The sequence below is a fragment of the Aulostomus chinensis genome, chromosome 3, assembly GCF_037954235.1.
Source record: "Aulostomus chinensis isolate RoL2024-O1b breed Wild chromosome 3, RoL_Achi_v1.0, whole genome shotgun sequence".
NCBI classification, from domain to species: domain Eukaryota; kingdom Metazoa; phylum Chordata; class Actinopteri; order Syngnathiformes; family Aulostomidae; genus Aulostomus; species Aulostomus chinensis.
The window spans coordinates 32,582,982-32,597,722 of record NC_141322.1 but is presented as its reverse complement, the minus strand read 5'-3'; the positions used below and the strand labels follow the sequence as shown (position 1 = coordinate 32,597,722).

Genomic DNA, 14,741 nt, shown 5'->3' with positions numbered 1-14,741 from the left:
GTTCCACACTAGCATCGATGCGACAATCAAACCAAACGTCCCTGCAGCAGTGAACTTTGGGTGACCCGCTAACAGGCTGAGTATTGTTGGCACGGAGACCAGTCCCGGCCAGGATATCGTGTTCCAGGGGGTGGGTGGGGGTGCGAGTGAAGTGCCAGTGCAGCCGCTTCTGGATTATCGGTGACCTGGCTGTGTGTGATACAGCCGCAAGGGGGGGGGGATATAAACGCAGCATTTGGGGTTACCAAAAACAAAACAAAAAACAAAACGCTCTGGCCTGACCGGCCATTCAGGAAACCTCCTGAACCTCTCAATTGCCTCCCTGCCTTGACGTGCTGACGCAACCACAACACACAGTGAGGGAACAACAGTTCGGGGGCCGGGTGAGGCCCGGGGGCCACCTACTGAGCATCACTGACAGAGATATTTCGGAATATACTTGTTTAAAAAACACAGGACTAACCTGGATGAAAGCACCATGGTCAGACTTCTGCTTCAGGGCACAAAGTTTTCTGCCAGTGCTACAACCTGATGGGAGACGTTCTCGTGAGAACAGAATCCGTCCAACCACAGGAGAACTGTGAGGGTGAGGAGGGGGAAGGGCGGCCACTGGGGAGGAGGAACATGAGGCATGAGGGATGACGGGGGAATGTGTGGATGAAGAAGATGCTGCAGTCAAGGACACGGGGGAAGCAGAAATATGGCCAGAGACACGTGTTGTGCTCCCACTGGCCAGGCGGCAGGTCCTGGTCAGTGCTGACAAAGAGGAGGATGGCGTGACGCACGAGGAGACGTTCTGACAAGAGACGACAGGCAAGTTGGCCTCTTTGACCAGCGTGCTTGCTGTGTCAGGGAGCCCTTTGGCCACCAGGTGGTTCCTGACAAGCATGAGCAGCTCCTTCTCAGAGAAGGTGATGCGTGATTGGGCGACCACGTTGGCCCTCTGCAGCCGCGCCAACGACACATCAGTCCCCATGAGGAGAGGCTTCCCAGATACACGCTCCGTCAACTCAGCAGCGTATCGGCAGAAGCGCACGTGCTCACTTGGTTTGTCCTGCAGCACGGGCTCCTTCATCAGCTGTAGGAGGAATAGAACGCAGGTTTCAAAATGTGGTTTTCAGGGGTCCTCATTAATATGAACCGTTTAATCTAAACCAGCAATGAAACTGTTGCGGCAATTTATGGTAATATTCATTTACATATCATCATCAATATTCAAGCTTGTATTGACAACATACATTTTCAAATATTCGTATCATAACCCATGTTTTATACTGCAGTTATACATCAAAACCTCTAGGTTCTGACTTGATCTCAAACTGCTTTGATTACAACAGAAAGACATTTGCTTTATTAGAAAGACAAGTGGAGTGGTGGGTGTTTGAGGGGCGGGGCCCATGGGCTGTGTGATGATATCATCTGTCTGTCACATGGTTTTAAATTAAGCACTGCATTTCCTGGGGGACCATCAATGCACAGACCAGGTCTGACATTAAACGGCCGGTTGTTGAGTGAACTGAGGGACAGGCAGATGGAGTTCCTGCATTTGTAGAAAATAGACTGAAATTCCTGGAATATGTTGATGAATCTGAACTGGTTTTACTGGATGTGTCAGCCTGGTGAACTCTGAGGTTGCAATGAAAAGAGCCGCGTGGTACCAGTTACTGACCTATACTGATGTATTGATCACTGATCAGACACACTGAACTATCTTCTAAATATATGAAATGAATAAGTGGGCGGAGTCTCGGTGATCAGTGCTCCTAGCCAGCTGATGGAGGAATATGTGACATCAGCAGACAGCTGGAACCTCTGTCAGAGTACCTATGTAGTTGTACACACTCAGTACACACTCAATACACACTCAGTACAAACCCACTACACCTTCAGTACCGGCTCCTACACAGACACAGAGGCTTAAGGCAGGGCGCCACAGCACAGAGCGCTGCTGAAACACACGGTTGCTATGCAACAGAGATGCAGCAGGAAGTTGACGCAGACACATCAGAGTGTATCTGACCAATCAGAGGAAGTGCTGACTCTGGTTCTGCTGGGGAGGTGACCAGAGGAGAAGAGGTGTGTGCTGATCCTAAGGACAACACTGGAGGGGGAGAGTTGGGCTGGTCCAGGAGCTCCAGCTCCATCACGTCTCTTCCAGGTGGAATCAGGCCGACCACCACCAGGATCTTCTTCTCTCCACCACCGGTGTTGGGATCTACGATTCCCTCCTGCCAAATCACCAGCTAGTGAGCTGCTGGTGGACCTGGACCGCTGCAGTGGGTCAGCTGGTCCCTCAGTCCTGGTTGTTTGGGTCAAAGGTTCCGTCTGAGGTTCTGGTTCCATGATCCTCTGCTGAGAACTTCCCCTCATACACACTGGGACCTCAGCTCCTCCTCAGTCCACCTGAGTCCAGCATGGAGACTATGGAGTCACAGCTCCCCCGTCTGGTAGCATTTGGTGCTAACATTAGCAGCTAATATTAGAAGCAGCAACAGATTGTTAACATTATTTTCAAATATTTTTGGGTTCCCACCGTGTGCCACCTGAGGGAGCCCAAATACCACAGTTTAAGAATCCCAGCCCTGAATCCATGCCAAAGGCTTCTGAATGCTGTGTTTCAGTTTTTCAGAACACCAGAGCTCAAGTGTCCTCAGCTTACCTGCTGAATGTGTCCACTAGTGAAGAGCGGCAGCTTGCTGATGATTTGTCTGATGGCAGCACTGCGAGAGAGACCCACCATAGCCTTGCACGCCAGAGTCCGGATCAAGTCAGCATCAGTGATGGGTGTCTTCACGGCCAGAAGCGACAGAAGCACCTGGAGGAGGCATGAGAAACATCTGAGAAATCACAACACTTTAGCCAATCTGTACTCTCAGACATGTTCATAACAACAACAACAACAACAACCAAAAGCTAGTGTGTCAGCAAGACAGTGATGAGGCAAGACAGTGTCGACAGCTCGATACCTGAACCGTCAAAGAAAGACACTCTGACCTGAACGCTACATGACCGTAGCCATCACATCTTCATTCTGACCTTGATGCCATTGTTATTCTGTACCACTCGCCACATGTGGACCAGCACCCGATTGTGGGGGGCAAGGTGCTGCTGTGGGTGCAGAGACGGCCTTAGAGGAGTGACCGGGAACGCCACCACGGTGTTGAAGCTTTGGTCTGGAGCACACACACAGTTTATTATGACCTGGGGAGTTACAGGAGGGAAGAGAATCCATTGTCAAAAAAACAGTTTGACTCTTCAAACAGATGCACCATCTCATCTCATCTACTGTTACACTAACAACTCTACAATGTTTCCACTGAGTTCAGCAATGCAAGCTTCTATACCTTTATGCTGTTCTCTTCTAACCCTGTAGTGTCTCCTACCAAGCACGCCAACAGTGGACGGTTCTGGGCGGAGACCAGGACATAAGCCTGGGACCCAGCTGACAGCTCCTGGAGCTGCTCAACACCGCCACCTCCTGCACACATTCAGAACCTACTGGTGTCAAGTGTAATTCTTGTAGTTTGTGATTGTGTGGGTGTTGTGCACTGGGACGTCTCTGTCCTGTCTGTCCATCCTGGGGGAGGACGTCCCTCCTCTGCCGCTCTCCCTCTCCCTTGTTCCTCCTGTTTCAAGGGTTTCCAGGAGGTTCTTCTCCCCTTGATCAGGGCTCCAAGGACAGAGGATGTTGCTTTGTGTGAAGATTGTAAACGAGGCAAATAGAGATTTGGGGTTTTGGGCTTCATGACTAACATGTGATTGATTGATTGATTGATTGATTGATTGATTGATTGATTGATTGATCTGACACCCACACAGCTGGTGGGAAAGTCTGACAGGAAAGTGCTGAGAAGTCACCACTGTTGTTACCTGGTGGGTGAAGCAAGCACCAGCAAAACATTTCAACCACATGGTGGCGCTTGAGTAGTGTCAGAAATGACTGTTTTCACTAAATCTGTATGACCCACATTGACACTTGTTTCAGGGGATTCGCCTCGTGGATCAAATCATCCTATCATGCACTCTCGGTTCTTTGTTCCATTCATCTCAGAACAGCTGCTGAAGCAGAGCGTTTGGTTTATTTGCTTTGAAAACAAACGTTGATGTGAATCTCTTTCACATCTGTCCATCGCTTGTGGGTCCCTGAGCTCATAAGGCAGTTAAGGCACATTATTACCTGCAGTGCAGATTTCTGGATCTCGGCATCGTTGACAAACACCTCGCCCTCTGCAACACCCAGGATGATACTCATACCTGCCGCAGAGTGGGGAGACGCAGTGATGCACAGCTAAAATGTGGTGAGCAATCAAACTCGGAAAATTTAGGAGGAGTTCTACTGACCCACTGTGGACACAGGTGACCTGTTCTCATCCAGGATATTAACAGTGTCTGCAAGAGCCAGCTGGACTTTAGGAACCACCGCCAGGATGGCCAGGATGTCCAGAGCATAACGGACCGTGTCACTCCTGGGTGGACAGATGCTCTCAAACTCACATACTGATTCTTAAGTGAACTCAGCAGCAGCTGAAGGCATCTGCAGAGCTTTACCTGCCATAGTATGTCCGCCAGTCGCAGGCTGAAGAGATGAGCTGGAGCATCAGAGGAACGCAGGACAACTTACAGAAAACCTCAACGGGCTCCCAGCGAAGCTGCTGTGGTCCACACTCAATGAGGAACTCCATCAGCTCCACCACTTGCTCTTGGGAGTACGAATACGCCTGCAAATACAAATTAACCCATAACGCTCAACCAGAGACCTCCTTTACACTCTGTAATAAAATGTGTTCACTGTGATCGGATTGCAATCAGATAGCACTTGAACACATTAAAGTTCATTGAGGAAGCATAGTGATCCGATCAACCAGACCACTCTTGGAGGTGATCGCAAGCTCACTGTGACCACATTCCACTGAGGTGGAAATACAAACGCATCTCCATCAGTATGCAACTACTCTGCGGGCTGAAATATGTTCTCACTGTGGCAGAAACGGGGCTCACTCACCGCAGGGAGTGATGATGAAACAACAACTAAAAGTCCAACAAACCTCTCAAATGCAGTAACAGACAAGAGACATTAAGGATTTTGTGGTATTCCAGATGTTGAACACAGCGTCTTGCTGTACTTGGAATGGCAGGCACAAGGTCCATACAACAGCGTAACTTCATTGATAGCCAGAAGTTTTGTCATTGTCTTACTGGTGTGTCAACCAGGCGTCGCTGTAGCCTGCTTCCAGAAGTGTACTTTGGACATTACGCAGCAAATGAAGAAAATGATGACATCAGATCCGGTGTAGCAAGACACAACCAGTCACAGTGCAATCAAATCCCAATGTGATCACTGGAGACGGAGACAGATGTTAGTACCAGGTGTAAATATATGTGTTGTCATCGTCGTCTTCCTCCTCTTATCTGGTTGGTCCGGGTCGGGGGGCAGCAAGGAAGCCCAGACTGTCCTCTTCCAGCCACGTCCACCAGCTCTTCCTGGGGAATCCTGAGGCGTTCCCAGGCCAGCCCAGAGATATAATCCCTCCAGCGGGTCCTGGGTCGGCCCCGAGGCCTCCCCCTGGTCAGACATGCCTGGAACACCTCCTAAGGGAGGCGTCCTCACCAGCTGCCCGAACCACCTCCACTGACTCCTCTACCTGGAGGAGCAGCAGCTCTACTCTGAGTCCCTCCTGAAGGACTGAGCTTCTCACCCTGTCTCTAAGGGAGAGCCCAGCCTCCCTGAGGAGGAAACTCATTTCAGCCGCTTGTATTCAGGATCTTGTTCTTTCGGTCATTACCCAGAGCTCCTGACCACAGGTGAGGGTTGGAACGTAGACTGACAGGTAAATAGAGAGCCTCACCTTCTGGTTAAGCTCCCTCTTCACCACAATGGACTGGTTTAGCACCCGCATCACTGCAGATGCCGCCCCAATACGCCTGTCCATCTCCCACTCCATCCTACCCTCACTCGTGAACAAGACCCCGAGATACTTAAACTCCTCCACCTGAGGCAGGACCCCCCCTCCCCCCAAACCCCCTGGAACCGTCACCTTACCGTGGTGGAGGAGTTTGAGTGCCCTTGAGTGACCCTAGGAGCTATGCTGTCTGGGGCAATTTGCCCCTGGTAGGGTCACTCAAGGCAGACTGGTCTTAGGGAGAAGGGCCAGACAAAGAACGGCTCGACAAACCTTTCATGGAAGTTAGTGCAAGGGATTTATGTACCCAGCCCGGAGGGGCACCGGGGCCCTGCCCTGGAGCCAGGCCCGGGGTAGGGGCCCGATGGTGAGCGCCTGGTGATTGGGCCCAGCCCGAAATGTTTACATGGATCCGTCCTCCCGTGGACCCACCACCCATAGGAGGAACCGGAGGGGTCCGGTGCAATGGGGTTTGGGCAGCAGTCCAAGGCGGGGGCCTTGGCTGTCTGAGCCCCAGGCATGGAAGCTGGCTTTTGGAACATGGAATGTATGTGGTCATGTAAAATTCAATTGCAATCCGATCACCAGGAATAAAGGGGGCATTAGATGACATGTCACAGCAGCTCATCTCTCTGTTGCCACCACACATACCTTGTAAAATCGCTGCTGAGGAACGCTGGTTACTCCATCTGACGTCTGTAGTGACTGTTTGACCTCTTCAGCCTTCACAGCCAGGTGAGCCTCAAAGTATCTGGATGACAAGACAAAGGGTGTGTTTTCTCTGAAGGCTCCTGGCAATGATGTTCTAATAAAAGGTTAAACACTTGTGACTTCCTGAAAAGTGTTGAAAGTGAGGCAAGGCAGACTAACATGTCTAGAAATGTTCATGCCTGTCATACCTGCACAGTGCCATACAGGTGTGTTTGGCCATCTGTTGGCTGGAAAAAACCTGGTCATCACTCAAGACCGACGCCTCGTTCTCTGGATTCAGGATCTCCAGCGTACTGATCTACAGGAAGACAGCAAAACAAAACAGAGACTACTTGTTCTACCATTCATTTCACCACAAAAAACAAATTGTATCTTCTTCAATGTTGAGACTCACATGTTTACTCATGGTTGCTCTTGTAACTTACATGGATACAAGAGTATTCAGATGAGAGGAGGTGGAGCTACCTTCACATTCATACACAGTTTCCCTCAGTCTCAGAGACACCATCAATGGGTCATGGCATCATTTGACTGATTCACTGTAACTACACTGAAGCAATAATGACCAGGGACAAACCCTGCAACTCAAAACCTGGCGCCAAGTGGACATGATGCAAGTCAGACCTTGTGCCAGATTTTCAAAGACTTATGGTGGCAACCAATTGCTCCAAGGATACTCAACATCATCTGTTTCAAAGCAGTATAATTTTGAACAATAACAATAATGATAATATAAATTTTGCAGTTTTTGGGTAATCCAAATTATTTTTAGAACTTTTGTGTACCCAAATTTTTTGTCAAACAAACAGCTTAAGAGGAGTTTGAAAAAGTACATATAAGAGTTTACCTTACTTTTATTGAAAATGTACTGAATATTAAAAAATAGGAGCAGAAAAGGTAACCTCTGTTAATTCAGCCTGCAGTGTTGGTTGCACTTCATTCAAATAAAACTCGAATGCGTTTGCCATTAATTGTTGTTTACTTGTTGTTTGTTTGTATCCATAATTAATTTATTCCTGATTCCTTTACAAGAAACAACAGGAATCTAGGAAACTTCACCTGCACCGTCCAGCATCCAGGTGTTTACTTCACAGTCACACTGGTAGAATTTTTAGATAAAAAGTCACTGAATCGTTTTGGATCGTATCGTTCTAAATGAACCGATATCATCCTCGAATCGTATCAGTACCACAAATCCTGATTGGAATCCAGTCTTTGTTCAAACAAATCATTACACCCCCGGTTGTTATAGATTTTTTTACGTTTAATGTTGTAAAAATTCTTTTGATAATTTTGTCATGAATGAATGTATATCATATGTGTAAAGTTTCATGCTTATTGGACGCATACTCCATGTAGAGTTCTAAAAAGTAAGTTTAGCAATTTTTTCAAATTGGCAAAATATTCTTGGCAGCAGATATCGGGATGTCACATATCACAATATCAGCAAACATCAAGGAACACGACAATGAATACAACATTTCAGATTTTTGATTGTGTGAAGTTGCCAGTGGACCAAAACTCATTTTCTATGATTACTTGGTTCACCTAGTGGTCAAATAGTGAAACTGTTATTTGATTTTTGAAAGCTTTGTAGTCATGATTGTCGAGTTTGCTGTCATGACAACACACCAACGACTTTTAAAATGCTGGTTTTCTGAATGGAGGTCAGATCAGGTCAAAATTGGACACAAATTAACTTTGTGCTTGGTGAACATGGTATCTGGCAATGAGCTAACCAAGTTGACGAGCCTGCGCAGGCCATCCTGGTGGTCGAAGAGCTGTAGCACCACCCTGAAGGAGAAGGAGATGGAGAAGAACATGGTGGCGTGGCAGATGCCTGAAGCATGGGATGACTCCAGCAGCCACAGAGTGTAGGACACCATGTCGGACAGCACACCGTCTGGGAGCGTACACACCTACACAAAGAGCAGAGATATTTTACTCTCAAGCTTGTCCACTCCACTAGTTAGCAGGTTATAAACCCGCCTCTATGAATGACGGCCTTCAACCACACTGCTCTGCAGACTCACAAATGACAACTCAGCCAACACAAAGTTTTGCTAATGTATGTGTATGTGTGTGTGCGCGCGCGTGTGTGTGCTGTCACCCGCTCCATTGCGTCCTGGTTGTAGGCGAGGAAATAGAGGCAGAGTGAAACTCCAGTCGCCGCCATTGAAGGCCTTGGGATCTCCAGGAGCTTCTGAACTCCCCCCTGAGCGATAAAGTCACTGGCAAACTTCTTGTGGAGGAGGAGTGCAGCCAGTAACTGAAGACCAGAGCAGACAGACACTTTGATGTGTGTTGTGTGTAAGCAAGGGAACATAGGTTTCCTCCCACAACGAAAAGTACGCACACTTGGATATTTGATTTTCTGTCTGGTGGACTGAACGCATCAGGACAGGCGAGGAGGCAGTTTTTCTGGGCGAAATCATTCTTATCATGTGACCATTCACAGCACAGCTGATAGGGTTTTTGTTTTAGTGAGCAGGTGAGGAACAGGTTAAAACATATGAAGCAGAGGAAGGCCATTGTTCCATAGACACATCATGGCTCATACATGGAAGCCCAAAGGAGTTCTGTGATTTTGGTAATTCACTCAATTTTGGCTAAGAAGTTTATTGAGTCTGTGGCCAAAAAAACCTTGGAGATCAGCATCGGATCATAGGGCAGAAGATGCTGTTGGAATACTGAAAGGTAGATGAGACTAAGTCGGAGCCAGGTTCAACAGGGTCAGAGCCAGGTTCAACAGGGTCAGAGCCAGGGTCAGACCCATCAGGGTCAGAGCCAGGTTCAACAGGGTAAGAGCCAGGCTCAGACCCATCAGGGTCAGAGCCAGGTTCAACAGGGTAAGAGCCAGGCTCAGACCCATCAGGGTCAGAGCCAGGTTCAACACGGTAAGAGACAGGGTCAGACCCATCAGGGTCAGAGCCAGGTTCAACAGGGTAAGAGCCAGGCTCAGACCCATCAGGGTCAGAGACAGAGTCAGCAGTGTCAATAATCACCAGTAACCACGAGCAATCACCAGAGTTCAACAGTATTCACCAGCAATCACCAATATTAGACAGAACACAGGCTTCTTAATATTTCTCCAGGTCTTAATCCAGAGTTCTGAATCATGGATGTCCAGTTGTCTCTGGTCGAACATGTCATGCCCCCACCCCCATGGTCTCCGTGCTCACGCTCTGCGTTCTCATGGTCGACATTGCCAGTAGAACTCCTTTTTTCCCTCAGTCAGATCTTTAAATCAGAGTTTTGGTTCTAAGTGCTTCTACTGTCTTATATATTATTATATTATTTGTTACATGTTGTTTACATGCAACTCATACACACAACAAATGAGACATTAAAGGGAAAACAAATCAACTTATGATCTACATATGAAACACCAGTCATATCGTGGAACGCCAGTGGTGAATCGGCTCCCTGAGCCCACAGAGGCTTCCGTTATCTTCTCTCACAGATGTGTTCCTTGGTGGGTGTGGCCTCCTCAGACTCCTGCATCAGCAGCTGGAGGTTGTAATCCCTCGCCAACATCTTTCAGACTGTGGAGAGAAGTGGCTGTGTGGAGGCGGAACTTCAGGGTGTAACAACCCTTTACATGTCAGGACAGTAAACCAGGAACTGGCCTTCCACGAAGTGTGGGGTTTTTGGTTGTTGTTTTTCTAAATAGGAAAAGTTTGAATGAACTGTCTTAAATTTCCTGGGTGATTAAAAATCCATTTGGGTGTCATTATCTTGCTTATCCATAGATTCTGGGATCCAGGTAGATCCCTCATGAAAGTCCTGATCTCCCCACGAGGACGTAACGGGCAGCTGACCTCAGAGCAATATTTCAAATACCGGTTAAAGACTCGCAACACCAACAGGAAACGTCTTTCTAATACTTTGAGTCTCTCACCTACCATTCCATCCGGAAGTTAACCTGACCCAGCAGGGGGTGAAGCTGGTGGCTGCCAGGCTTTGAACGAGGAAGCAGCAATGACTGCCAAATAAATACAAGGCATTTTTTTCCTGTTCAAAGTTTGGATGAAGGATATTTGCAACACATATTCGCTTCCAAGATAAATATGGGCGGAACGTAAATCAATAACACGTGACGTTGTGATGTCATTGGTGTCTGACCCTGACAGGCAGCAGTACTACCACTCCTCTCAGCCAGAATCAGTCACCTGATGGAAGTCACTCACCAGGAGAGCATCAAAGGTCAGCTGGACATTCCTGGTCCACCGCAGGTCGATGTAGGTTATCAGCAGCGCCCGAGTGTCCAGCTGCATGAAGACTGCCAGCAGCTGTGGCAAGAAGGAGAGGAAGATAGAGATGTCATCCGTCAGAGGAGGATGTGTCTCCACATTTACTAACCAGCAATCTTGTCCTAACTACCGCCAACATCAGGTCAATATTTTACTGAGAGTGTCAAGTGCTAAACTCATGATGTTCCCCATCGGCCTCACAAATGTCGGCATGTGCCACCATCGCTGCTTCAGTTCTAAGGGTGTAGTGGACCAATCAGATCACACAGCTTCAGTTATGTGATTGCTTATATTCATCTTGCTGACAAAATATGTCACACATCAAAATGTGAAACAATATTCTGCTTTTCATAACCTGTGACAGTTCTACCCAATCAACAATAGCCGCCCACGGTCGTGATATCCTAACCCCCCATATCGTGTCCCCATGGTCTGGCCCCCCGCGTCATTTCCTCTCCCCCTTGTCTCTCTCGTCCCAGCAATCCTGTTCCATCAGTCCCATCCCTACGCTTCCCCCGCCTCTCGCCTGATTCAGTGAACCAAGTATCAGACATGGTGGCGGCAGAAGTGAGCCAAACCTCCTGGTAGTCGCCAAGTGGCGTCAGGTATTGGAGGAGGAGCCTTTGTTCCATGGTGGCGCTCAGCGGCAACAGCCTGTAGTCAGAGCCGATCACCATGTAGCTCATCTCCGACCAGGACGTGCTGTTCGTCGGCTGGTCACTGACATCACTCCTCTCCATCTCCTCCTCCATCCTGCAGGACTTCTTTTTCATCTTCCTCCCATTCTCCTTCATGCTCCACCTCCTTGTTCGTACTCCGTCACACTCCCCCATATCCAGACCTGCTTGGTGCACACTGGGAAGCAGTTGGGTCAAACTGGACACATTCTTCTGCTTAGATGCAATCAGGGACGAGGGTTTGGGCACCTGCCTGCTCCTGTCTCCATCCTTTCTGCTACCTGGCTCCTCGCCACAATCCTGCATGTGAGTGCAGGTCTTTGAGTTCTCAGGGTCTTCCGGTAAATTCTGGAAGGTGGCGGTCTCCTCAGCCTGTAGCTCCCGCAGACGTTGGATCATGAGGGGAACCTGAATGTTAAGAGGAAAGAAGTTATGCTGACGGTTGGTGTGAGCCTAATCCTCGCCACATCAACACCTCACATCTAAAAGATGCCTCAGTCAACAAGGATGCCTCCTCCTCTGCTCAGGCCACTCACCATGTTGGCATGTGCCAGTATCACCTGTACTGTGATGTTCACCAAACATCCAGCAGGTCCTAATTTGTTTGTGTGTTTGTGTGTGTGTGTGTGTGCGTACGCGTGTGAAAGACACACCAGCTGTGCATTCTCTTCCCGGTAGCTGGACGCCACTTCCTGGTTGCTCATGGCTCTGGCCAGTAACCCTGTAGCGTAGACACACAGCGGCCGCTCCGCTTCATGAGCCCAGGAAAACAGTGTCTCCACCAGCCCTTCCTGTCATATGACACAGACACAACACAATAAACACCCCACACACATCTGTAATTCACCACAGACATCATATTAAACATGGATGTCATCAATAACGTGGCGTCTTGGGCACAACTACGAGGGTACCTTCTCTTGGAAGATGATGGCGGTCTCCAGGCCCGGCATGATGTTCTGCAGTAGGCGACAGGCGGTTGTGTTGAGGCTTCGCTCTCTGCTGGTCATCACATACGTGTCCAACAGCTGTAAAATGCGAAATACATCAAATGTCTTCATAGAAGTTTACGTAGCAAACTACCAATCAGTCATCAACACCGTCCTCACTGCGTTGGTGAAGTCATCGTTCTTGAATAGCATCTTCAGGATTTGACCCAGCGTGCAATCTGGATCAGCGCGTCCTGCCGGCGACACAGTCAGAGACTCAGTACACAGCAAGATTACGTGACAGCTGATGAGAATGGAAGAACTGGTGGGTACCTGGGTGACGGTCATCAAAGGGATCCGGGTCAGCTTTGTGGTACTCTGCCGTCTCATGTTCAATCAGCTCCGAGATCCTAAAGAGAAATGAGTCGCTGTGAGCAACCGCCGACGGAACCGCCAGCCCCAACACGTCTGGGTCTCCTCCTACCACCCCACCATGTTGTGATTAGTGCAGACAGTGACCATTTGCACCAGAGGGGACAGCCACTTAGTGTAGCAGGATAGAGGAGGCGGGGCTTACCTCCATGGCGGTTTAACCATCTCAATGCCCCGAACTCATGGTGTCTGGGTCATGACATCATTACAGTCTTGGTGTCTGGCTGTTGACATCACCAGTGTAGACTGGACTGCTATGATTGTAATGAGCGGATCACCGTGATGCTGATATAACATCATGGTGATGATGTTGACTATTGAGGAATTCATGATTCATCAGGCCTGTTCCCATGACGACAATCTAACAACTATAAAGATGTTCAGAGTCACATGACAAAGTGAACTTGTGTCTTCACATTGGCTCTGTATGTCACCCCGACGTGGCGTTTGTTGCTGAGGCGTGTGGTTGCTGCACTTCACCTGGTGAGAACGGGGACCAGCTGCTCCGCGGCGCCCTGCCGGGCTTCTTCCCACTCGTCCAGGAGCTTGGCGAGGTCAGCCTTGGCGTCCACGCCTCCGTCGTCAGAGGAGGACATGGCTGCTGGAGACGGAGAGAGAAACACACAACTGATGCTTCCGGTGTTCAGGAGCGACGGCAGCCACTTACTAGCTCCCGGCTGCGTCTCCCATCAGCTGTGGTACTTTTCACCAGCAACACGTTCATGTCCACATTGGTGTTTCTAGTTCAGCTCAGACTGAACTGCGGCCCTACAGAAGTCCGGGGTGCAGTGACGTAAGCACGCCGACCGGAGGGGAGACTTGGGGTCAGCAGCTCTAGCGGGGAGAACAGATCACCGGAGAACATCGCCCTCATCGTGATTGACCGATGAGAGTTTGGCTGCTCATGAAGAGGCGTCGCCGTCAACTGTGGCCCCGAGACCTCGCGTTCGATTCCACACTGAGACACACCTCGGCGTGAACCGCGTTGATGGCGGAATGATTACTTAAACTGAGCAGAGAAAGAACATTTCAATGACTTATTGATTATCAGAAGATGTCCTTCGGAGGCGGAGCGTCTTGCTTCGGGATCGTGAACCCAGGGAGCGCGGGGTCCCAGGTCCTCACAACCGGGGGAGCTGACGGATCCGGTGTCTGGCGCAGCCGCCATCTGCTGTTGAACCCGTGAAGCCTCCGGTACGTTAGCTCTTCAACAAGCCTTTAACGGGTTCGAACTCTCCGCCGCGTTGCTCCGACGGTTGTCACGTGACGACGGGACGAAACAACAAGGGCGGCAGAAACAGGTGGCCGCCGCTCGGAGACCCCCGGCGGGCTTAAGCTAACGGCGGTAGTTAGCGGACTTATTCAGCAGCCAGAATTCTCCCGCTTCATCCGTCCTGACATCAACATTCCGTTATTTCCGGTGAACGCTGCCGTCCGTCCGGGCACTGATGTGACGCCTGTGTGCGTGCTGACCGTTCGCCGTGTGTGCGCCGCCGTAGCTCCGTTAGCCTCTTTAGCTTTGTTAGCACTCACTTGCGCACGAGCCTCCGTCCGCTTCTGTTCGACCGAATCCGACTACACCGGAAGCACAGCGACGAGGCCACGCGGGAATTGAATACGTTCCAATGAGTAAAAAGTTTCACGTCAAATTTCAAACTTCTCCGGGTGGCAGTTCGCTACGTCACGGACCGACGGGCGACGTAAGATGACGGAGCGGCTGAGCTCCTGGGACTTGTAGTTCAACGTTTTTAGCTTTGCCACAGCCCCATGTGCTTTTTACTAATAAAATAAAACGCGAAATTAAATCATAAAAACGAGAACTGGCATGTCAATGGTGAT

The 14,741-nt window shown here is 49.4% G+C and overlaps 1 protein-coding gene across 5 annotated transcripts in view; it reads right to left on the bottom strand.

Moving 5' to 3' along the window:
* The window catches only part of LOC147268700 (DDB1- and CUL4-associated factor 1-like), a 24,118-nt gene extending 9,502 nt beyond the window's left edge, over positions 1–14,616 (bottom strand). Inside the window, exons 1-19 of one of the 5 annotated variants that reach the window (XM_086200493.1) lie at positions 14,436–14,611; positions 13,383–13,503; positions 12,804–12,880; positions 12,651–12,724; positions 12,456–12,569; positions 12,195–12,332; positions 11,795–11,949; positions 11,443–11,719; positions 10,802–10,903; positions 8,722–8,880; positions 8,351–8,530; positions 6,800–6,909; positions 6,552–6,651; positions 4,549–4,718; positions 4,342–4,466; positions 4,178–4,254; positions 3,037–3,201; positions 2,660–2,815; positions 464–1,078 (exon numbers count right to left, since the gene is read on the bottom strand). In XM_086200493.1, coding sequence (XP_086056619.1) covers positions 464–1,078; positions 2,660–2,815; positions 3,037–3,201; positions 4,178–4,254; positions 4,342–4,466; positions 4,549–4,718; positions 6,552–6,651; positions 6,800–6,909; positions 8,351–8,530; positions 8,722–8,880; positions 10,802–10,903; positions 11,443–11,719; positions 11,795–11,949; positions 12,195–12,332; positions 12,456–12,569; positions 12,651–12,724; positions 12,804–12,880; positions 13,383–13,498 — 2,910 coding nt within the window. In that variant the 5' untranslated portion in view covers positions 13,499–13,503; positions 14,436–14,611. Of the gene's footprint in view, positions 1–463; positions 1,079–2,659; positions 2,816–3,036; positions 3,202–4,177; positions 4,255–4,341; positions 4,467–4,548; positions 4,719–6,551; positions 6,652–6,799; positions 6,910–8,350; positions 8,531–8,721; positions 8,881–10,801; positions 10,904–11,442; positions 11,950–12,194; positions 12,333–12,455; positions 12,570–12,650; positions 12,725–12,803; positions 12,881–13,382; positions 13,504–14,435 lie in introns of all 5 variants that reach the window. The other 4 variants (XM_086200494.1, XM_086200495.1, XM_086200492.1 and 1 more) reach the window with 4 other exon arrangements.
* Positions 14,617–14,741: the final 125 nt, after the last annotated feature.